The sequence below is a fragment of the Artemia franciscana genome, chromosome 8 (assembly GCF_032884065.1).
Source record: "Artemia franciscana chromosome 8, ASM3288406v1, whole genome shotgun sequence".
NCBI classification, from domain to species: domain Eukaryota; kingdom Metazoa; phylum Arthropoda; class Branchiopoda; order Anostraca; family Artemiidae; genus Artemia; species Artemia franciscana.
This window is the reverse complement of record NC_088870.1, coordinates 50,518,764-50,544,446: the sequence shown is the minus strand read 5'-3', so window position 1 is coordinate 50,544,446 and position 25,683 is coordinate 50,518,764. Positions and strand designations below refer to the sequence as shown.

Below are 25,683 nucleotides of genomic sequence, written 5' to 3'. Positions count from 1 at the left end.
AAGTTTATATTGTTATAAATTTTGCAAATTTAGCCAATTGAAAACAAGTTCCTTCCCTTTACCTTCCCTCTCCCAGTCCCTAAAGGTATTTTTAAGTTGACCCTGCGTTATATTTAGGGATAGTGTCTTAATAGCTTGCCCATTATCTGAGATTATCAATGTTGCCCGTTATCAGTCACTTTTACGGGATAAAGTGCTGGGGAAGCGTGCCCTGACCTATATTTTTCTTAAGGCCCTTTTTCGTATTTTTTCTATTTTTGCTGTATGGTTCTGATGCATAGTGGCAGGCAGAGTAAACATGCTCAAATAAGGTTGGACAAATAATGTGAAAAGTTTCACGAGGTGTTTTTTTTTACGGAATGGGGAGGGGAGTAGAAAGTTCAAGGAGGGAAAGCGAACGGCCAGATTTGGAAATGGTTTTGTCAATTTGTCGTTGCCGGCTTAAATCTGAACTGATAATTACTCCTAAAAGCCGGCTTTGTGTAACTTGAATTTCTTGTGCAATTGATTGTAGAAATGAGGATCAGATTGCGGGAAATGTATTGTCAAAATATGCGATCTTTTGGGATTTATCTTCATGTCCAGGACACTAGCTTTAATAATCATCTAATATGCCTTTTGAGCCACTTCTAGCCAACTTGACAGTTTTGCGTTGGTTTGATTTTCCAATTTTTCTTTATAGGGAGGATGAAACCTAAAATCTTGAATTATTGTCAAGTATGACAAAACGTCAAATGTCAAAAATATTTCAAAATTTTAAAATGGTTTTTGTAAAAATTTATTGTACAATTTTTGGGGCTTACCTCCATATTCAGGGCACCAGCTTTAATGCATCTTCTAGTGTGCCCTGGAGTGTAGCTCAAGCCTTTTTATTGGGGGACAAGAGGGGTTTCCACCCGGAGAGTCAAGGGGCATGGGCTGTATAATAATTTGTTTTGTTTTCCAATGTATATCCCCCCCCACTCAAAACGACGCCACTGAGTATGCTTATTGAGCCACTTTTTGACAACTTCATTGTTTCGTGTTCGTTTAATATTTCTATTTTCCTTTCTAGAGAGGAAGATACCCAGAAATCTCGGCTAGTTCGTGATGATGATAATGACTTGAGTGATGATGAGCGAATTGATTTTTCAGTGAATTTACAAGCCAAGGAAAGGAAAAGCATAAAGGAAAATTTTATAGCTGCGCAAGAGGAGGTTTTAAGTGACCATGGAGACGAGATAGAAGACTGGGAAGCACAACAACTGAAGAAAGCTGTGAAGCACACACAAGTAGTCTTTCTAGTTATCTCATCGTGTGCCTAAAATTCCTCTTATGCTAAATTACACTAAGTGCCAAGGACATTTAATTAAAAACATTTCTTGCCCCTTGGACTTATCTTAGATTTATTCATATATGAAAACCGTTATTTTTTAGGATAAGATATAAATTTTATTTTAAAGATGTATACAAAACACTTTGCAGCACATGGTAAGAAAGCCCCAAAGGGTTTGTTGGCAGCAGGTGGCAGTCTTCTCTACTCTACATAGTACTACATACATATTATTCTTTTGCAAGGAAAAATCTCTTAACTCCAGCCTTGAAGGATGTCAGACGACTCGAGTTCCTTATTTCAGTTGGAATAATATCCCATGAAGAGGGGGCAAAATTTCTAATTACACAAGAAGTTCTAACCGTATTTCTAAATGGGTGTACCAGATTTGATGCCCCTTGTGTATCATGGCTATGAAGATCACTGTTAATGTAGAAAAAAATATCGAAAGAAGAGGGAAGAATATTATTGATAAATTTATACGTGAAAATAAATATGGGACATGTCTGATTTTAAGATTTTTGTTTCAAATTTTTCAAAATTATCAAGTGTTACCACGTAGAACCGTCAAATAAACGAGCAAATTTGTTAAAGTTGAAAAAGCTTTTCTCTAAAATTTCAAACATAAAGCATCTGTTCATTCCCAATGACACCTACACCATAAAAAGGATAGCAGCATAATCAAGTTTGTGATAGCAGCACATTATATTGGATAGCAGCACATTAAGTTTTTTTCCAGTTCGGCACCCACAACTGCCAAAAGCTTAATATATTAAAGCTATATATATATATATATATATATATATATATATATATATATATATATATATATATACATATATATATATATAGCTGTACGATTTTCTACCTAACCCATTCAAACAATGTCCTTGCATAACCCTTGCATTTCCAATGTCCTTGGCACTTTATGCTCAGCTTCCTTTTGACTTATATTTTCTATTTTTCGGCATATTGGTTTCCAATCAGCGTGGAATACCTATCTGAAGTTCGTTTTATGTATTCTCTAGTCTCTAGTCACCTTTTTTTTTAATATAAAAATAAATATTTTAATGTCTTTTAGACAAGATGGCAGGAGTTTTGTCGGAAGAAAAAAAAAATTCAAGACCAATATTTTGTAATACATGCTTACGCTATCCTCCCGCTTTTTTTCCTTGGGGCTTGCTGTAGGAGTACAGAATTAATAGTTACCCCCTAAAAGTAAAAACAAACTTTACATAAAGGAATATTCTTGATAGAGGGAGCAATGATCTGTATTGGCACAATATTTGTTCTGTATTTTGGAAGACACTTACTGTTCCCCTTCTTTCCTCTGGTTAACACCCTTGTTTAAGGTTGAAAAATACGATTTTGCCACAAGCCTAATTGCTTAAATTCCACTAAAAAGAACACAAGCCACTTATACTATCTTATATATTATATTATACTTATTGTGTTCAGTAGTTTCAGATTTATTTCTTCATTGAGCCAAAACCATGATATTACTTAGACTTATTCCAAAAAAAAAAAAAAAAATATCCAAATTTGTTTAAAAGTTGGAAAATTTTCCGACTTTCACTTGCTTAGGGTGTCTCTTTGAAGTATTTTTCAATTTAAAAGAACTGCAAGTCAAATTTAAAAAAGTTTAATTCGGTAGATGGATAAAGTTAAATTTCAGCTAAATGATAAATTCAGCCAATTTTCGCTTAATTAATTAAACTTCAGCTAAAAATCGGCTAAATTCGGCTCAAGCTAAATGATACCTAGCTTTTCGTGTTATGTTCAAAGGTTAAAATTTAGGCCTGCAGAAAAATAACATACTTAAATAACAGGAACATAACCTTAATGCCGCGAATTCCACAATTTTCTCCAGATGTTACTAACCTCAAATAATCCTACAGTCTTAGGGTTAAACATACATAAAGACTTAATTTTGTTAGGAGAGGGTCCTAGGAGGTTTTTTTTTTATTTATATGTCTCTTTCGGTTACTCCATCTCTGCGCTTTTCGGGTTGGACCTTGCGAAAAATATGTTCCACAAGAACCAAGAGCATGTCATGATCTGGTGCTGAGCTTTTTGAAAAAGCTCAGTTAAGTTAAGTTTAAATAGTTACCGTTTTAGAAATAAGGATATAATTGTTTTAATTTTCTTTTTAGATTGCTGGAAAACTTATTTCATAAATATTCCAGGATATTCCTATAGATATTCGTAAATATCCTGTAATACCCGAGTAATTTGTCTGTTTTGTAATATTTTTATCAGCCCTCCCTCCATCCGATAAAGAAATCTCTCCCGAAAAGAATTTTGTTTTATGGGACTAACAAGGTCTTCTAAGTATTTTTAATTTCTTTTTTTATCAGCTTATAAACTATTTCTTTATTAAAATAATTATTTCCTAATAAGGGGAAAGGACTTTTGATTAATACGAACACAGTTCAATTCTCCTGAAGGAATGGACGGGTTTACAACGATTTTTTCAGGGGGGCTTAGGTATGAGCAACAGGTTAAAGCTAAATGATAGCCAAATTTCAGCTAAAAATCAGCAAAATTCCGCTCAAGCTAAATAATAGCAATATTTTCGTGTTATGTTGTTTGGGTATTATAATTTAGTCCCACAGAAATATAACATACTTAAAGAACAGGAACGTAACCTCAATGCCATGACTCCAAACGCCACTAGCCTCAAATAATCCTAGGGTCTTAGTGTCAAACATACATAAAGACTTAATTTCGCCAGAAAAGGGTCCTAGGAGGGAATTTCCTTTATTTATAGTAACTCTTTTGGCTACGCAGTCCCTGCGCTTTCTGGTTTGGACCTTGCAAAAACATCTTCCACAAGATTCCAGAACATACCATTACCTGTTGCTTAGCTTTTTGAAAGGTTAAGTATAAATAGTTGTTGTTATAATAATAAAATTGCCCTTTTAAAAATATATTTGTTTGATTTTGTTTTAGATTGTTGGAAACCTTTTTTGTTGTTCCAACATCTAAGGAACAGTTTTGAAAAAAAGAATAATTGAAATAAATAAACCGAGTTGAGACAGAAAGCTTTAACAATTACTAAATGGGCATTCGAAGTAATCAGGTCTTCGTCATAAATACACCGTTGAAAAATTTAGGGGAAGGGGGTGAAATATAGGAATTAAATTGAAAAAAAGAATCGTTGAAATAATTAAACTTGGTCGAGAAAAAAAACATGACAACCAGTAAACGGTTATCCGAAGTAGTCAAGTCTTCGTCACAAATACACCATCAAATTCTACGGGGGAGGGTCAAATATACGAAGGAGAATTAGTTTTTCCTGGAATGAACAACTTTTTTCGGCTATTGTATCCCTGCACTTTCCAAGGCAGAAATTGCTGACAAAATTCTTAGAAAAGACTCGGAATATTCTACAAGCTATGCGGAAAATCACTTTGGATATTTATCATTTACTTACTGTTTTGAGAATAAATTACTGTATTATTTTTTAGATCCCTGTAGTACAGCAAGAAATCTTATTTCAGCAACAGTATTTAAGGAACGGTGTTGGGTATGAATCAACAGCAAGTGAAATTCATTCAGGTGGTTTCGTATCGTTTACTCCAGGGGCAGAACCGACCTTGAGGGACCAACTACCTCCGGTTCCAGAGAGCAGGGAACCTCTGGATCCAGAAATGCTGCGGAAAAAATTACAAGAAAAGTATGTAGTTACTATTAGATCATGATAGTAAAATGATCGTAGGTTAGGGTAGGAAGGAAAGAGGAGATGGATTGAAAAATATCCAAAAGTTCGCCGAATTGACCCCTTCAGTTTTTCAGGAATATATTTTGTTATTAATGTGTAATTTAACTTTTTTTTTGTCTTTGGTGCTAGGATACGGCTTTTAATACCTCAGACATAATAGCAGTAAACCAGCAGAAAAGGTATAATAGATAATGAAGAGTAGACAATGAAGAGTAGTGACTCATGGATAATGTGACTGAAGTGAAAAATAATGTGATAAAGTGACAAATAGATAATAGACTAATAGATAACGAAGAGGAGACTCTTCATCACTTATAGAAACAATAAACTACTCAAAGACCAGATCTATAGTTTTGTATCTGGATGCACTGGAAAGGGGAAATAGACTAGAATAGAAAATATTGGTCCAATAAGAGAGCTATACTTATCCCCGCCGTTTACCCGTGCCATTTAACCAAACACTTGGAAAACTATAGGTTTTATGACTATATATCTTAGTTCTTCTGCCCTAGGAATGACGCATGGACGGATAATAGATAAATTTATCTATTAACAAGTTAACTAACATCATTTTTATACAATCCTAATAAGGATATAATTGCCAGATTTACCTCTCACTCAATTGGACTATCTGTCTTGGCCTTTTCTACAATTAGCCATGGCTTGATGCGCTGAAATACATTACGAATGCGCTGATATACATTGAATTTCAGCTGTGTTTTTTTTTTCTCAATGGTAAGAAATGTCAAAATGGGCTAGGTCCGTTTTGATGCTAAACTCTACTAACGCAATGCACGGATTGGACCTTGCTTCAAGAATATACTGAAAAAGATTGAGTTTAAGCCAGTTTTGTTGCGTTGGTAGTACTGTGTGTTAAAAGGGACTTTTACCCACTTTATTAGTGAGCCCTAGTAATTCAATGCTCGAAAAAAAAAGTAAGAAAAAAGTTCGTGTTAAAACCTTATCTAGCAAATCCTGCTTTACCAACTAATATATTAGCAAACTTGGTTTCTGTCTGCATGTTGACAACGCTGTTTTCGGTCTTAAATCTTCTTTAATTTTATCAACAATCATTCGTCAGCCCTACTAATTTAATGTTCGGGTAAAAAGGGGACTTGATCCATTTTTAATATCGAGCTTTAAAATATATCTTTTTTTCAACAACCCAGTCTAGTGAATTCCACCTTAGCAACTGACTAATAAATTAGCAAACTTGGTTTCTCTTCGCCTGTTGACAACACTGTTTTCGGTATTTAATCCTTCTCAGTTTCATCAATAATTATTTCTCTAGGATAAGTTCGCTCCAAGAAGTCCACCGAAGGCATCAGTTGGACTATGAGCAAACAATCAATGATCGAATTGAGACATTGGATTTAATAGAAAAATTGGAAAAAGAAAAGCCGGAGCTGAGTGAGCGATATAAGTTCGCTCAGTTTCTGCGAGGGTATGTTGCTGACCTAATAGACTGTCTTGACACAAAGGTACGTTGTACCATTTTGGTTTCAAGGTCATCCGCGGAGACCAAGCTCTAATCCATGGCTCTCAGCCTTTCAGATTGTTCACTGAAATTGAACAATCTCAATTAAGCTTGTCTTTATTTAAAGCTTAAAGTAAATTTAATGATTGCTAAGTATTGGTAAAGCACAAATATCCCAGGGTTCTGTTATTACATTAATATCATGTTATGGTGTAATTAAAAAGGAGAGTGGAGATAAGGGCAAGCAAGGGACAGATAATTACTTATTACTGTGTTACTTAAGTAATTGATTATTATGTATTTATTGAGTAATTAAGTAATTACTTAATAAGTAACTACTTAGTCACTACTAACTACTTGTTAATTTATTACTTATTATTAAATTTATTTATTATTTATTAAAACTGATAATTACTTGTACTGTTATAGAATGGAAGTTTGGAAGTTGAAAATAATGAATGAAGTTTAGAGAGTTTGGTCTCCAGTGCTTTGCAAAAGGGTTTGCTAATCTTCTCTGTCTCTTTTCCTGTCTTTTTGCTCTCCAAAAGTCATATTGAAGTTTTGGAACTCTTTTTTCACTAATCTTGTCTTTTTGTTTTAGTTGTGTTGATCTTTTTATTCATGTTTTTTGTTTGTTTCGCTTGTGAATTTCTTTTCAATCAGAAGCACACACTTGTTTAGTTTGAGCACTAATGCTTTTGCTGGCAAGGCATGAAGCTCAAATTAAATCTGCTTAATCACTAGAAATCACTAACTTCTTGTTACTAATCGTTAAGTTTAATATTGCAGTTTAATAAGTAACTTCATAATAATCAGTTTCAGTTACTAATAATAATTAGTTAAATTAAATAAATCCAATAAGTTTAATAAACTTTATGGAGTATATTTTGTTACCTTAAGTTACTGAAATATCATAAATGGAATGCTAGATTGTAATTTTCACCTTTTTCTCCTATTGAAAATATTGACACTATTTTGAATTATATGAATTATTTGGGGTTAGAATTACTCGTTCCTTTTTCAACCTAAAGTAGGCAGTGTTGTTGGTTCAGAATACGAATGTTTTTGCATGCAGGTTTAAATTAAAGCCGCATAATCACTTGTGACTAGTCATTAATCATTGGCTATTTAAGCGATATATATATATATATATATATATATATATATATATATATATATATATATATATATATATATATATATATGCTGTATTTTGCTGGTCCTGTGTATCTTGCCAGGTGACATTTTATTGGGGTAAAATGAGGATTTTGTTTAGAGAAAATAAGGGAGGCGACGTCTAAAAGGGGATGAAAAGAGAAACAAATTGTCCGTGGGTTATGGAGAGTACTATTGGGGGAAAGTTGTCTCCCCTTTTCCCACTAATATTTTTGCTGCAATGAAAATCTATTGTTTTCAGAGTTGACCACATCGACGAGACAAAACAATGAAATTTGGATCAAAACAACCATTAAGCAACAAAGAATTTACCATAACGAGATTTTATTTAACCTATATATTTTGTTAGTGCTTTTGAATTGATAAAGCAATGTCGTGATGTCATAAAAGCCAATATCACAGATACAAGTTCGCGGAAAAAAAGTTTGTGTATCCTTGGTGTTGTTACCGTAGTAATTGTCATTTAGTTGTTTTGTTTTTTTGTAGCAAGGATGGCCTCTTTTTCTCTTTTTTATTTACAAGTTTTATTATTTTCATTTGTGATTTCTTTGTACCGTCAAAAGTCGATTAAGCCTATTTCCATTTCAGATGCCTAGACTTGAAACAATTGAAAAAGGCTATATGAACATTTTACGAAGTAAAAGTGAGAAATTGATAATAAGAAGAAGAAACGATGTAATGGACGAAACTGACGAATGCATGTCTCAAGGTTGATTTCCTTTCTTTTTTTTTCTTTTTTCCCTTTTCCTTTTTTCTTTCGGAAGTTCCATAAACTCAGGGTGTTAAAGCTCGACAGAGGTTTTTTTTTACACTTGCAGACTCATCTTTCTGCTTTTAATTAGGGAGGGGGAGAAATAACTCTAATGGTTGTATAATGATCTCCCTCCCCTTACCTTATTAAAGCTGTTCCACTAAAAACCTGCTGTTCTGAGACATTAGTACTCAGCCTTCCTTTGAACAAGCTATAGAGCAGAAAAGCTTGATAGAATGCGGATTCTATAAATTTTAATGCTTGCTTTTGGCCATCAAGCATGGGTGTGGGGTATTTTCCTTAGGATTATTTGAACAGGGTTTCCGCCCCTAGTGATTTATCAATATTTCTAGTGTTTTTTTTTTCTTATATTGCCTAGACTAGAATATTGAAAATAATCACAAAGTCAACCAAATCATTAAAATCTGGTGATTTTTTGTTTCACTGGGTCCCAAGCCTTTGTTTGAGATCCCCTCCCTTTACGATTATTGAAGAAACCATATAAAATGGATATTGGGCCTAAAAAGGCATTTTCCAATATTTTATTGCCATGGTTTATACCATGGTTATTTATTTCTTGCCATGGTTTACACCATGGTTATATTTGGTTTCTACTCTGTCTGCTATCATAATACAAAATAAATATCATAACTTATCTTTGGTATTATAACTAAGATTGAACTATATTGTTAAGGTAAACCAGCTGTACGACGCCCAGAGGAGCGTATTCGTCGTCATGCAGAACGGGAGGGACGAAGATCAAGAAGAAGGAGGAGCAGAGGGAGTCACATGATGCCAGATGCACGAATGCTGAAGCAAAGTGTTCACTGTGAAGGCCTTTCGAGTGATGACGAGTTGCCTGAGAGTGAGAATGTCCTTTTCAAAGCTGAAACAGGTAAATGTTCAGTGCTTTCCCATTGATTTATTTTGGAACTTTTTTGTAATGAAGCATAGGATTTCGTGTGACTTCCAGAAATCGCCTTTAGAAGTCGCAATCTAGGTTGCAGCAATGGCTAGCAACTTAGTAAGAGACAATCACATCCCATAGTAAAAAATAAAATAGCCTGTAACTTCTAAAACTAGAGTTAGATAAAAAAAAATAAGTACACTATAGAACCACCTTGTCCGATACCCCTATGTAGGAAACTAACTGTCTCTTGGCTTGAATAACGAGGAAACTTCACTGGCTTGAAAAACAAGAAAAGTGGCTGTTGGCACAATATTCTGCATCAACGGCATCCTTTTTCGTTTTTTTTTTCCATTGCAGCTGGCATGGCATTGGAAACTCATAGAGAGTTGTTTAATGGCTCATTTGAAAGGAAATCGATATATTTAAAAACTTTTCATATAACAAAACTTATTTTAAGAACTAAACAAATTTTTTACGAAAAACTACATTTTTCTTTAACTCTGTAGTGACAAATGCTATTAACATCTCCCTGCAATCGAAATAGCATTTTTACCATTATAAATCTAACAGTCAGAGGCAATGCTCTAGAGCAATCTTAGTACAGAGGCTTGTGCCTTCAATTTATCATTTATTTCTTCATTTGTTTCCCCGGGCACCTCATAGAGTTCTAGTTCTGTTACTAAGCGTCGAAAGTGATTGTAGTGAAACCAGTCTACTATTTTGCTTCCACCTAATCCTTCAAGACATTTGATAGACGGAATTTTGAGATAGTTATTTTGTTTAAATATTAAATATTAAATTTAAATAAATATTTTGTTTAAATATTTGTTTAAATATTAAAAACATATGCCTCTGCGGATGAAATTATTGTGAAAATAGGTTAAAAATAGGTTAAAAATAGTAAAAATTGGTAGGCCCGTTTGATCTTGAGTCTGCGATTGGCTTGAAATTTTAATGGATCATTCTCTGGACCAAGAGAATCATATGTTTTCTTAGGGTAGAGGGGTTTATGTTATATGTTAGGGGACCTGGACCTAGACCAAACATAGAAGTTACACGCATCAGTTACACAAACATATAAGTTATATATATATATATATATATAATATATAATATATATAAATATATATATATATATATATATATATATATATATATATATATATATATATATATATATATATATATATATATATATATATATATATATATATATATGTATATATTGATTTTTAGCGCTATTTTTGGTTAATTTCTGAAATTTTGGAATTTAAGGGCTTGAAAATTTTAGGGTATGTAGACAGAGCCTTAGGGAGTCTGAGGGAATGAGAAGGAATCTGAATTACTAAAAACAGTTAAGGAAACAGATATGTTTATATTTGTACAAACTTCCGTATCTAGTGGGTTTGAACGCCCTGAAATGTTTGTCCGACTTGTAAAAACGTAGCAAAAATGCGTACAAATTAAATTTTGGTGAGTAGTTTAAAGCCTTTTTAACCCCCCCCCCCCTTGAAAAAAAATATCTCGCCCCCTCTGAAACAAAACATTCGTCAAATCTTTTTTTATAAGACTAAAAAACAGCAGTCTTAATTCCTGATCTTGAAATGGCTTTATTTAAACAAACAAAACATTACAACAAAATGGGACATAAAAAGATTCATATAATAAAATGGTTTATTATGATGTATATTTATGCAGGTTTCATTCTGTGCTTCAATTCATTGGCTTCAATCCACCTGAAATTGTAAGGAAAGAACACTAATACAAACTGCTGAACAAACTAATGACTGATTTAACATTTTGAACGAATTTAAAAATTTTCATTAAAATTTCAGTCCAATTTTTTGTTCTAAAGCAGAAAAAATGAATAATAATAATAAAACTAAAATTAAAACAAACAAAGAGAACATTTCTTACAAAAAATCAATTATAGATCAATGCCAGTTAAGAAAACAGCAGAAACTTATTGAAAAAAGTATCCAAAAAAATTAGTTTTTGTAGACAAAATTGAAAAAGGAAAAATTGAACAGCAAAAGTTCATACAATAGTTCAAACTTAAAACGAACAGAAACTACTATGAACGAATTAACGAAAACTGAATTTGAAACGGACAGAAACTACGATAAACGAATTAACTAAAATTCAATTTACAACGAACAAACTACTATAACCGAGCACAAAACCGAACTTAAAACGAACAGAAGCCATTATGAACAAATTAACGAAAATCGAACTTAAAACGAACAGAAACTATTATGAACGAATAAGAAAAACCGAACTTAAAACGAACAGAAACTACTAGGAATGAATTAACGGAAACCGAGCTTAAAATGAACAGAAACTACTATGAACGGATTTAAGGAAAGCGGAGCAGAAATTAAAATGAATAATCGCACCGAACTTAACAGATACTGCTGTGAACCAACGGATGGATCCCAAAACGAACATGTGTAAGTCACATCATAATCCTGGCATGTTGAATGTATAAATATGAAACTAATAAACCCAATGATGCAAGTATTTTACCCTGTTAGTACAAGTCATAGCTGTGTCTTTGTCGTAAAACTACTTGTTCTAAAAAGAAAGTAAAAAAAAGTAAAGATAAAAAGTAAAAATTAAAGGGAAGTAAAAAAAAAAAAAAAAGGTCCAAATCTATCAGGTCAATGATTCGAGTCTTCTTGACTCGAAAATGTCTCCTATGATTACCTTTGTAGAGTATGCAATCCAAGTATTTGGTTTTCTTCATGTTTTTGCTCTATATTGAGACTAAAGTCCCATTTTTTTTCATTCTTTTACTCTTCTGTTCTTCCTATCTCTTTTCACATTATTCATTTTTCCTAGTCTTTTTTATTTAGGTTTTTTAATTTCTTGGTTATGGTATGGAAAAGTGGGTGCTGTTTTCGTAGTCACTTAAGCTATAAAAGTTTGTTTTTATTAAAATAAAGGAAGTGGGATTTTTCAAACATGTCTTGGAAGTCGTTCGAGAGCTACTATATTAATTTCTGAGGCTAAGACTTGATTTGAAAAAGGGGTTAAGGGCTGACTTGAGAAAGTCTCTCAGTCCTAAATCTGGAGGAAGCCTGACTGTAACAAAGGATTTGGCACCAGACTTTACAGTCCAAAGTGGTGGTTCGATCTTCTTTATTTGGCACTTCAGCTAGGAGGTGCAATGGAGGGCTGGGGGCAAGCCTTCCTGTGCTTCGGCACACCTTTCATGTTTACCTTCCTCGGATTCTTCCAGGTACCGTTTGGATCTGGGTTAAATCTAGCCAAACTTATATAGTCATGCCATTGACCTCTGCCCTCGACGTTTTTATCGGCGACACGTGGAGAATGCACCATCGAAAAATTAACCAAAAAAAGGAAATAACCTAAAGGCAAAAATAAGGACCATCGGTTGTAAAGCAGAATTAAAGAAAGTAAAGGAAAGTAAAAAAAAAAAAAAACAGGTCAAAATACATAAAAATCAAAATAAGAAATGGAAAATAAACGACAATCAAAGAAGAAATAAACAGTAAAGTTAAGAAAAACAATTATTGATGAACTTTAAGACAAACGTCTTTTAAGATGAGTATCACGGATGTCCTCCCTTTTCATATAAAGAAATTTACAGTAGGGCCCGAACGACATATCGACCGACCGATATTATCGGGCTGATATGAGGGTTAGGGTCATTATCGGTTAACGGAAAAAAAAATCCTCTGGTAATTGTTGCTCGCCAGTCGGGTGGAACCATTAGCTAAGTCTGACCATGGTGGAGAGGGCAGCACAGGTGAGTCAAATGAAGTCAAAGTGTATTTGTTGTCGATGCACATCCGGTGTAGCAATGTTGTAAGTGTATGGTGACTTAAAAAAAACGTACATCCTCTACAAAACAACTAAAAAGAATGCAATAAACCATACATTTCTGTTTAATGAATGTTCACTTGGGTGGGTGAAAGATTCAAGATTTGATTAGCTAAAACCCCTATATTCAGTCAGGGGTGCAGCTAAGGACGAGAGGGAGTGTTTTGAGGTGGGGGGGGGGAGTTCCAAGGTATTGCTGCCGCGTGTCAACACCGTGGAAAATTTACCTTGGAAATTCAGCTTGTATATCTGCATTTGTCAGCACACAGGGCGATTCTGTCGATACATTCTTTAAATCCCTTCTCCAAACTTAAAACTTTAGCTGCACCCCTGTATCCAGTGTGTTTTACGCTTCTTTTTATCAGATTGTCTTCTATTTGTGTTTATATAACTAAACCGGCTTCTTCGATTAAATTTTTTCTTATTTGTCAACTCCACAAACATCCGCCATTTTGTTTTTGTGCTCAGAAGCTGCTGATCAGAAAAGCTAAAGAAAATCAAATAATTCTTGTACATGGCCTAATTTTTGGAATCCACAGTGAATTATTGAGGCTGTTCTTGTAATAGACCAGTGAGAAACATGTGACTATGAATATGGGCAGAGAATGGGGGGGAGGGGGTTAAACTTTAGCTAAGGTTTTTTTTTCCAGGAATTTATTGGAAAATGATATCGGTATCGTATCGGGCCCCGAAAATTCACATCGGTCGGGCCCTAATTTATAGCTTAAAGTTTTGATTTATCTCCTTACTGCTGTTTAAGCGTTTAGCAAGCATTTATTTACCTAAGTTTATATAAAAAAAATATGAAGGTACATTTGCTGTTTAATAACATTAGTAAAATATTTTAAGTAAAAGCTTCAACTCTCATGCTTGTATCAGTTGAGAAAAGGTTTAAAAAATGAAGGGAACTGCAAAAAAATACTAAAGTTGTCAGCATGTATTTAATAGTTTTTTATATGTATTTAATAGTTATTTATATTTTGTTTTGTTGTTTTTTTTTTCCAAATAACGGGCCATTGAGCCCTTTGGGATATTTTTGCTTATAAATGGATGGATATTGATAATAAAAGGAACTTGAAAAGGAACTTGAACTTGAGCAATGGGCGTGTACTATATGCTGCAGGTCATCAGACTGGAACCCATACTATCTTTCCCAAAGGATTGGGCTTTGGGAAAGACGGTAAATCCACTAAAACGTATCAAACAGAAATTCTAGGGAAATTGCTGATTCTATAAAAGCTTTTTTTTATTTATCCGCAGTTAGGTTATCAATCTTATTCATATTATAGAAAGGTTTAGAACCGAAGCAGGTGCTTTATTTGAAGACGTGACTGAAGAGTTTTCAACTGTGGAGGGACTTAAGCAGAATTTTGAAAACTGGCGGAGAACGCACCTGGACTCTTATAGAGACGCTTATGTCAGTATGTGTTTACCAAAAGTGTTTTCCCCGTTTGTTAGATTGCAGCTGATAACCTGGAATCCGCTTGAGGTTTGTCTTAACCTTTCCTTGACCTTTTTTCTCTTTCTAAAATGAAACGCATAATAATGTATAGTCACTATAAAACTATAAATACACTATTAAACACAGTAAACACACTATAAAACACACTATAAATACAGTATTAAAGGATATGGGTAACCTATAGGAGTGAAGACTGGTGCTAGTGTCGGCCGAAAAAAACCATCAACACCGTCAGCATTTGGTGACACTTCTGGCACACCTTTGGTGACAGGTCAGACACTTAATACTACACTTATTTTACCAATTGCACAAATTCAATTAACTAGTCTTATTATTACACTTAAAAAATACCATCCATACTCTTTGACAGGCACCTTTAAGGGAAAGGGAATTTGGATTGGGAGTCGAGGCCGGAAAGTTTTTAATTCTAAAAAATTAGAAAAAATGAGGTATTTTTAACTTACGAACAGGTGTTCGGATCTCAATTAAATTTGATATTTAGAAGGATATCGTGTCTCAAAGCTCTTATTTTAAATCCCGACCGGATCTGGTGACATTGAAGGAGTTTGGGGGGGGGCTAAAATCATGGAAAACGCTTAGATTGGAGGGATCGGGATGAAACTTGGTGGGAAAAATAAGCAGAAGTCTTAGATACGTGATTTACATAGTTGGAACGGATCCGCTCTATTGGGGGGGGGGTTAATTCTGAAAAATTAGAAAAAAAATGACGTATTTTTAACTTACGAAGGAGTGATCGGATCTTCATGAAACTTACTATTTAGAAGGACCTCGTAACTCAGATCTCTTATTTTAAATCTCAACCGGATCCAGCGTCACTGGGGGGGGGGGCAGTTGGGGGCGGAACGGAAATCTTAGAAAATACTTAAAGCGGAGAGATCAGGATGAAACTGGATGAGAAGAATAAAAGCCTGTCTAAGATACGTGACTGACATAACCGGACCGGATCTGCTCTCTTTGGTGGAGTTGGGGGGGGGGTAATTTGGGAAAATGAGGTATTTGTAACTTACGAAAGGGAGACCAGATCTTAATGAAACTTGATATTTAGAAGGAATTCATGTCTCAGAGCTCTTATTTCAAATTCTGACCAGATCTTTTGACATTGGGGGGAGTTGGAGGGGGTAATCTTGGAAAACACTTGGAGTGGAGGAATCGGGATGAAGCTTGGTGGATAGAATAAGCAAATGTCCTTGATACGTGATTGACGTAACCGTACTGGATTCGCTCTCTTTGGGGGAGTTGGGGGGAGGCGTTCAGTGATTTGACGAGTTTGGTGCTTCTCAACGTGCCAGGACGATGAAAATTGGTAGGCGTGTCAGGGACCTGCACAAATTGACTTGATAAAGTTGTTTTCCCAGATTCAACCATCTGGGGGGCTAAAGGAAGAGGAAAAATTAGAAGAAATGAGGTACTTATAACTTACGAGTGGGTGATCGGATCTTAGTGAATTTTGATATGTAGAAGGACATCGTGACTCAGAGCTCTTATTTTAAATCCTGACCGGCATTAAGCCTCTGATTTTCCTTTTAAATCAATCTTTTGATTCTTAGAATGTTGTTAGAGCTCATACCATATGAGCTTTTGGCTCTTAGCTCTTCTTGCCTCGTCACAAGTGCCATATGAGCTCTTAGCTCTTGTTTAGGATTATTTATCAACATTTTAGTTTAATGCAAGTTTTCCCTTTTCTTTTCATTACAAGTTCTTTTGGACCAATCTCATTTTTTTTTTTTTTAGTGAGAGAGAGAGAGAGAGTTTATTTATAAAAACACAAGAAAATACAAAACAGAAAAGTTTACCAAAAAGCCTTATGGCTTGTGCGGTCATTTTCGAAACTATAAAACAAATTAATTATCAATGGATTCCCCTAAAAATAAAAAATACAAAACAAAATCAAGAAAAAAAAGGTAAAACTTGAGACCCTGTACTTCACTAACCTAATATAACAACACTTTTATGCACTATTTTCCTACTTTATCTATGTGTAACGAAATTTTATTTCTTTTATTTCATTGGGATAATTTTCTCCGTGACCGCTGATCATGGTATCAAAGGTCAGTAGCTCCGAGGTGGTAAGCTTGTAAATTTATTCTGTGTGTGAAATCATGAAATGAGGCAGAAATTTTTTTGGAAATTATGTAAAATTTCCAGTAGTTTTCCAAAAAATAAGAAAATAAAAACCCTTATTCCCTCATCTTGTACATAATGTCAAAACAAAACTATCCTAGCTGAGAAAGTAAACTTCCTCAGAAAAATTGTGTGTCGTATTCCTACGGGACATTAAATTGTCTCTCTGAGAACTTGAGAGCCAAATTCTGGATCTCTTCTAGGGTTATTGGAAATAATTCTCGAAACCCCAAATTCCGATGTTTTGGTTCTTTTCTGGAATTTGTGGTTTGCCGCCTCTTGTATTTTAATTCAACAATATTGTGAAAGATGTATAAGATGCCACAAACTTTTGTGTGTACAAATTTGCTTTATTTGCTTAAAATTAATTTCCAAAGTTGTCTTGACGCAAAAAAAAATTTTCATCCCACAGGCAACTTTTTCTAGCCAAGGTAGAAGTTTTTCAAGTGGAAAAACAGATTTTGCTTTCTAAGAACTGAAGCTGACATTGCTTTTCCAAAATTAAAATTCCCTTTGTGACTTTCTATTTTGAAGTTTGGATTCTGTTATTCCCTGCATTTCGCCTAAGCAAAATGCCCTTGCTCCGAAGCTTAATTTGTGAGCAATTGAACAACTTTGAATGCTGATAGAACTTCATATCATCTCTTCGACAATCAGAGCAAAATTTCCGTATCTCTCATGTGGTTGTTGAGAAATACTGCCGGAAATCCTAATTTTGACCCAGAAGATAGGATTTTTTCTGATATTTTAGATTATGATGTTTACTATATTATAGACGTGAAGTAATTGTAAAGTAATTAAGAAGACTATTCTATGTCTGATATAGAAGACTATTTTTATCTATTCTATATCATATATAGAAGGCACCCTTCCATATCTAAAAATGTACCGTGCACTAAGAAATAATTTCTGGAGTTGTCACCGCGCAGCGATGAAAATAAGCTGTGCTCTTCATGTTTCACACTGTTCTGTATAAACATGTTGACGCAATGGATGTGGAAATTACCCGCCAGGATATTTTTCATCTAATCCTATCCAGCAGATATGTGTCCCGGGGGGCCTTTGTTCCCCCCCCCCCCAATCCTGAATTTTTCTGATTTTCTGGGCATTTCTTGCTCAAATTATCTAAAAATTAGTTTTTCCACCATTGCCCCTCCCCTCACCGAAATAACGTTTACATGCCTGCCATCCACCTATTTTTGTCCCAAAGAATTCCGCTCTTAAAATTAATTTAAGAGTTTTTATTAACTAAATTAAATAAATAAATTAAGCAAAGACAATTTCTAAGAGTACTTAATTTAAGAGCGTTTATATTAAAATGATTTAACATTTTATTAAAAATTGACAACTTCATTGCGTAATTACTTCCTTGACATCCTAGTTTCTTTTGTCTCTTTGTAATACATACGATTCTCATTTGGTACTTAATTTCAAAGTTATAAGTAGCTGGAAATGAAATAATTCAAATTAAAGTTGGAAATAAATAAAATAAAAAGCTAAAAGAAACCACCGCTTTCGTTAATTTTATTCAATTAACCGTTTCGCGCATTTTGTAGAAAAAAAATACAAAACCGTAATATAGTTCAAAACAAAATCAACACGGATATAAAATCTGACGTTTCTTTTGTACACACTGAAGTTATTTCAGAAATTGTCAATATTGACCTTACAAATAATAACTTAGAATGATTGTGCGTCCCTCCAAACGCTATACGATTATGTATAAATTTATTAGACGTAAGACAAATTTTCATGTGTTGCTCTGCGATATGGGTCACAGTAACAGGAAAACTCCACAGCGCCTTGGCACAGAAGGTGTAGTTTTCGATGCTGTTTCGTCCAGACCTAGTTTTCTATTTTTGACAGTTTTGAATTTGTTAGAATTGAAAGTAAACTGGCGTCGAATTGTTATTGTTATTGCTTTTTTATAGTTGATTATTATTATCATAATTTTTATTTATGAAGCTTTGGCAAAACTTAATACGATAGCTAAAGTATGTATATAGAATTATTTTCTTAGAGAAAGTTCTTAGCTTCACTTACCTAGGTAATATTATTAGTAAATATGGTGGGTGCAGTAAAGATGTTAAAAGTAGAATAGCCAAGGCCCAAGGTGTTTTTTCATAGTTGAAAAAGTTTGGAAAAATAGAAAGATAGGTCTGCGAACCAAGATTAAAATATTGGAAGCTACAGTGATGACATCAATTATGGTTCTGAAGCATGGGCGCTCCGAAACACGGAAGAAGATTTGCTAGATGTTTTCCAGAGAAATTGCCTACGGATTGTTTCGGGTACTCGACTGACTAATCGTTTGTCGAACAGTAGGTTGTACGGAAAGTTTGGTTCAATCCTGCTTTCTAGGGTAATAGTAAGAGAAAGGTTGAGATGTCTATGGCACATTCTGCAGACAAAGGATAACAGGTTTCCAAAGATTGTCCTTTTTGGCCAACCCTTCTAGGGCTAAACGGAAAGCAGGTAGTCCTCGGTTGGGGCTGAGAGAATGTCGCAAGAAAAAATTTATGAGAAATTGAAGTTTCCTGGAAGAGCGTAAAGAGGGAGGCTTTGAATAGATTGGGATAGAGAGGGAGCGTGCGCAGCTATGTTGGCCTCATGCATCTTAGTGTTGTGGTGAGTTATTATTATTGGTAGTAGGAGTAGTATCAGAGAACTCAGTTGTCTTTAATGCTCTACTAAAAATTGGGCTTTAGTCTCATTGGTTCTGCTCTTGTGACCTTTTATTTGAGGCCAGTAATTTTATTTATAAAACTATGACAAAAAAGAAATCTAATATATTTTTGAAAGTCTGGAAAGCCTTCCATCCTGGGTGCTGCAAGTTAGGTGTGGCAATCAGTAAAGTGGATTATTTTCAAGGAAGAATTTTGCTTTCAAATCAGTGCCACTTTTTGCTACCAACACCATGTCATCCACAAAAAAAGGCAAACGAAGATTTATCTGATAGTTGTACAGCAGGTGCTATCTTATTCCCAAAATAATCTTTTATGGCATTAATTGATAATGAACATAGCCTAGATGACAAGGTCCATCCTTGCTTAACTCCTCTACTACATCTCATTTAGAGAGAAAAATTTATTAAAACAACAAATGCTACATATTTCAATTAAGAATTGTGTCCCTAGAGACCTTGATGGGGTCTGTTTTACGGTCAATTTATTATAACACTTTAAGACTGTTATATAACTCTAGAAAACTCTTTTCCTACTCGAATTATTGTCCTAAATACGCTATACTTTGCTACTTAGTTCTTAACAAATCTCCAAGGCAATTCTAATTGTAACAAACTCTTGATAAATAACTCCTTTACTTCTTCATCGAAGGTTTATTTCAGGTCAAGAAAAGCTGCATATAGCCTTTGTCTTCTCCCTCTAGCATATTTGTTACTAACACATTTAGAATGAAGACCTGGTTTATTGCACTCTAGTCTTTCCAAAAACTTGCCTGAATATAATGTCATCTTTTTTGTGACTCTAACACTTTATCTAATCTTGAGCTTAATATATTACAAAAGAGCTTATTTATACTTTTTCTCGTATAAATACACCAGTAATTAGCAGGCTAGTAACTTATCCCCTTTCTGATGAACAGGAATCAAGAAAGATGTTGACCATCCTTTAGGCCAAAATGATTGGCTAAAGAATGTCGAAACTAATTGTACGCGAGTCAACCCAAAAATCTCAGTCATCCCAATTGAATTCCAGTGGCCTTTCCCAGTACACACAACTTGTATAATATGAACAATCTCAGATGCCTAGTGGCCTACAAGTCCTCTGGACATGCTCATTCATGAGTCTTTGAAAGCCTTTTATCTGGGGTCTGCAAATGCCTTCAAATTGCTCGCAGAACCATAAAACTAGTGCATGCCTTCGAAGCTCGTATAATATGTACAATCTCAACTGCCCAATTGCCTACAAGTTTTCTGGACATGGTCATTAATAAATCTTTGAAAACCTTTTTATTTGGGGTCTCCAAATGCCTTCAAATGGGTCACAGAACTGATAGACCATTTGAATTACCCTGGTTCCATGCCTATTTACCTTAGTTCTGACCTAGGATGGAGGATAGACTATCTATCAACAAGTGAATTGACATCATTTTTGTATAGTTCTGAAAAAGGGGTATGCCAGCTTTGCCTCTCACTCAGAATATCTGTCTTGTCTTTACTCCAATTAGCCATGGCTCTTAAGTTTTTCATCACTTCCACCAAGTTGATTTATCGCTATTGATTTAATATAGTTGACATAGTCCTCACCATACTCCAATTCCATACTTTCATTTGAATTCTGTCTATTCCTGGTGAACAGGAATTGTTTTCTAGTTTACAATTAGATCCTCTAAAAAGCAAACACTGTAAAATCTGAAAAGAACTTTGAGAAATCCTAAAATAGGCCTTCTTAATTTAGCCTATCATTCCTTAAACCACTTCAATTTGTTGTTACAAAATTCCTGTTATTCCAGAATGAAGTGGTTATTAACGTTATATTAGTATTGTTAGTGAGGTGAAGTGGTATTTGGAATGATAGGATTTATTAAGTAGATCTATTTTTGGATTTTTTTTTTTACAACTTGCCTAACTGTAAACTAGTCCAGAATTCCTGTCATTCTGTTCCTGTTTCCTGAATAACAAAAATTCTGTTAATCCTGGCGCCGATCCTCTCTTCATTTTCTTCATTTCATTCAATATTTCACCCTCATTTACCTCCATAATTAGCTTTGAATCATTCAAGGGTTGCTCCATAAATCCATCAAGGTTTGAAAATTCCTTTCTGACGGTTCATCTACTCGGACTTCTTCACATCTACCCTCTAAATAATCAGCCCAGATTTCGACCGGGTGAACTTCCAAATTTCTCTAGCTTCCAAAATTCTCAGGAATCTGCCTTGTTAAATCGTTCCTTAATCCTTTTGGTTTCTTCTAATCCAAACTTTTTTTTCTTTCTCTTGGGTACTTTCCTATATTCCTTTCTTTTTCTATGATATATTTTAAACAGTCTTTCCCTCCGGTAGACTATCCTTTAAAACTTGAACCACTCCACTTCTGCAATTTGCATTTTTTTCATCAAAGAAATCCTTCCTAGGCCTACCCTTACCATTATTCGCTAGCCTAGCATCATTTCTATGCCATAAACAGTATCACACAGCTCTGTGAGAGATGTTTCTAAATGGAAGTCCCCGCAGACTGAAAATCTCTTACAGGAGCCAACTCAGAAAAATGTAACTTAAAATTTTCATCGTTATTCTGGTCTATTTTAATAGGCCCATTTTTATTTTAGCATTATTATTCTGGACATCTGTTTTTCTAGCCTATATACTTATCCTCCTATCCCACCTACCCTTATGTCAGTTAGATGGTTCAGTGAATATCCACCTCTGTAGTTAAGGGGAATTTTTTAGGTTTTATGTTGGAAGTGGTTTTTTTTCCTAGGTTCAACTTCCACTTGATTTCAACCAGCTTACTCCCGCTCCCCCTCTCCAACGCGCCACCATGTGTGGGCCCTTAACCTAAACAAATAGTGTCTAACAGTGATTAAATAAAAAAAACTAATTTTTTTAGCTGAAAGTAAGGAGCGACATTAAAACTTAAAACGAACAAAAATTACTCCTTATATGAAATGGATTGTCCCCTCCGCAATCCCTCGCTCTTTGCGCTAAAATTTTTAATTGTTTTAAAAAGTAGAATTGTGGCAAAAAGTCAAACTTTAGCGTAAAGAGCGATGGATTGCGGAGGGGACAATCCATTTCATATACGGAGTAATTTCTGTTCGTTTTAAGTTTTAATGTTGCTCCTTACTTTCAGCTAAAAAAATTAGTTTTTTCTATTTAATTTCTGAACGTTTTTGAATTAATGCATGTTTGGTTTTGGCTCTCCGCACATAAATTATTAAAATGAAATTTGTATATTAATTCTTTTTTTGGCTAAATGGCCTTCTCTTAGTTTTGATCAGACGATTTTGAGAAATAAGGGGTGGAGAAGGAGGTCTAGTTGCCCTCCAATTTTTCGGTTACTTAAAAAGGCAACTAGAACTTTTAATTTTTAACGAACGTTTTTATTAGTAAAAAATATACGTAACTTAAGAATTAACTTACGTAACATACTTTCATAATCTTATATTTTTATTATGTATACGAGGGGGTTTGTACCCTCGTTAATACCTCGCTCTTTACACTAAATCGTAAGTTTTGTGCCGATTCTTTAAGAATGACCCCTGAATCAGAAAGGCCGTAGAATAAATAGTTGAAATTAATAAAAATACTTTAGCACAAAGAGCGAGGTATTTATCTCCTCCTAAATACCTCGCTCTCTATGCTAAAGTGTTTTTAGAACCCCTCATATGCGTAATAATCTCTGTTCGTTTTAAGTTTCAATGCTACTCCTTCCTTTCATTTGAAAAAAATGTTTTCATGTTTATTTTTCATTGTTTTCTTATAGTAATGCTAGAAAATTCTGCGCCCTTTTCATTGAATTTTTCTTCCCCCATGACAGATTCCTCCAAGGAAAGATCCTCCAACATAGCCTCCTCCCCTCAGCCCCACCCCCAAACAAAATAAAATCCCCCTGAAAACGTCTGTACACTTCCCAATGACCATTACTATATGAAAACACTGGTCAAAGTTTGTAACTTGCAGCCCCTCCCCCAGGGATTGTGGGGGAGTAAGTCATCCCCAAAGACATAGTCATTATGGTTTTCGACTATGCTGAACAAAATGGCTATCTCAAAATTTTGATCCATTGACTTTGGGAAAAAATGAGCGTGGGAGGGGGCCTAGATGCCCTCCAATTTTTTTGGTCACTTAAAAAGGGCACTAGAACTTTTCATTTCCGTTAGAATGAGCCCTCTTGCGACATTCTAGGACCACTTGGTCGATACGATGACCCCTAGGAAAAAAAAAAAAAAAAAAATTAAACACGCACCCGTGATTTGTCTTCTGGCAAAAAATACAAAATTCCACATTTTTGTAGATAGAAGCTTGAAACTTCTACAATTAGTTCTCTGATACGCTGAATCTGATGGTGTCATTTTCGTTAAGATTCTACGACTTTTAGGGGGTGTTTCCCCCTGTTTTCTTAAATAATGCAAATTTTCTCAGGCTCGTAACTTTTGATGGGTAAGACTAAACTTGATGAAACTTATATATATAAAATCAGCATAAAAATGCGATTCTTTTGATGTAGCTATCGATATCAAAATTCCATTTTTTAGAGTTTTGTTTACTATTGAGCCGGGTCGCTCCTTACTACAGCTACCACGAACTGTTTGATTAGGCTTCAGAACAGAGGCTGTATCCCACAGCCCAATTTACCATTACTTACAATTACTTACGTCCTAGATGAGTAGTTAGGCCGCTCGACTTGAAGCACTGTCCGAGAGGACAGGGGTTTTAGTCCCGGTGTCGCTGGCTATTTGGTGTGAACGGGGGTCAGTAACCTGGCCTTGTAAGCTCAGCCAGAGTCGGCCCATCTCTAAATGGGTACCTCGAGAAATCTAGGGAAGATAAACAGGATGGGTGTGCGAAAGCACAGGAAGGCTGGCCCACAACCCCTCTCCCCCTATTACACTTTCCGGCTGAAGGCCCATAAAACGAAGATCAGCACTGTCAAGGGGGGAGGGGCTCTAAAACCCAATGCCGTATACTTTACCTTTTTTTTTACAATTAACTATTCGCTATTACCTTCTTCTTGAAATGGCTCATACCTGCAATTTAACCTTTATTATGTCCACAATAACCAAAAGATGCTAACATTTTTAATATCTCAATTATAATACAAAGAACTTGCTTAATTATTGTGTTGTCTGTAATTTGGCAGGTAAAAAATAACATGTAATTGAGTATAGTTCCTGAAAATTAAATTTTGAAACCCACCAAACCATCAATTAAGTGTGGTAATGATTTTGCGAGGTCAACAAGCAGTTTCAGGACTAATTTATAATAATTACTTACAGAATCAAATAATCATGTAAAAATTTAAATGAAAAAAAAAAAATAGAAAAAATAGGAATTTCGCTTCAGAATCAAATAAAGATGTGGTAAAAACTCGTTCAAAACCACGAACGAAAACTTTATTATTGTGAAATAGCAGTTCATTTCATGAAATCCTATTTGGCCCAACTCGTTCTAAAAGTTGATGCGGGCTCTATAAATATATTAGACAGTTCAGACTTCAAGATGTTTTTTTTTTTTTTTTATTCACAGATAAAATAACACACAACAATATATTTAATGAAATTAACAATAGAGCATAGAGCCAATAGAGAATTATCATTAAATAATTTTTATTAGATAAATTGTTGAATAAACATTATCAAAAGTGAAAAGACACAAATAAAATAAAAATGAGAAAAAAGAAGATAAAAAAAACTAACAATATGAGTATTTAGGGTAGGAGAGGAACAAGGGAAAAAGAGCTTACCCCAACCAGGCAAACTCACAATATTAAAGCATAAAATAGTATATTGGATGAGATAGAAATGGAAGGGAACAGATCAACTTTGACAGGACATGATTCAATTGACATTACTGTGGTTGGATGATTTAAATTTTTTTATTTATCGTATAAAACTAAATATGTACAAATGTTCATTTGGATCGACAGGGAGCTAAGCTCCACCCGAAGGCCACCTATTCTCAAACTGTAATAAGCAGCCAAAAGACACTGATAAAATAAGAAGAAAAATTCCCAAAACAATAAAAACTAGTGGAGGAAAGGCACGAAGAACAAAGGAGGCCCGGCAACCCCGACGTACAATGACGTACTTGAACAACCCTGACGTAGCAAGCTCTCAATACTATACTTAAAAAAAACGACAAATTATTAAAGATAACCCTATTATCAATGGCGAGTATCGTAAGGCCTATTCACAATGAGATT

At 34.5% G+C, this 25,683-nt stretch overlaps 1 protein-coding gene across 5 annotated transcripts in view; it reads left to right on the top strand.

Annotated features, from left to right (window-relative positions):
* The window catches only part of LOC136030537 (PAX3- and PAX7-binding protein 1-like), a 93,046-nt gene that overhangs the window by 32,237 nt on the left and 35,126 nt on the right, over positions 1–25,683 (top strand). For 4 of the 5 annotated variants that reach the window (XM_065709586.1, XM_065709585.1, XM_065709582.1 and 1 more), the window contains exons 6-11: positions 1,055–1,271; positions 4,783–4,991; positions 6,328–6,517; positions 8,278–8,398; positions 9,135–9,335; positions 14,486–14,685. In XM_065709586.1, coding sequence (XP_065565658.1) covers positions 1,055–1,271; positions 4,783–4,991; positions 6,328–6,517; positions 8,278–8,398; positions 9,135–9,335; positions 14,486–14,685 — 1,138 coding nt within the window. The remainder of the gene's footprint in view (positions 1–1,054; positions 1,272–4,782; positions 4,992–6,327; positions 6,518–8,277; positions 8,399–9,134; positions 9,336–14,485; positions 14,686–25,683) is intronic. The other variant, XM_065709584.1, reaches the window with a different exon arrangement.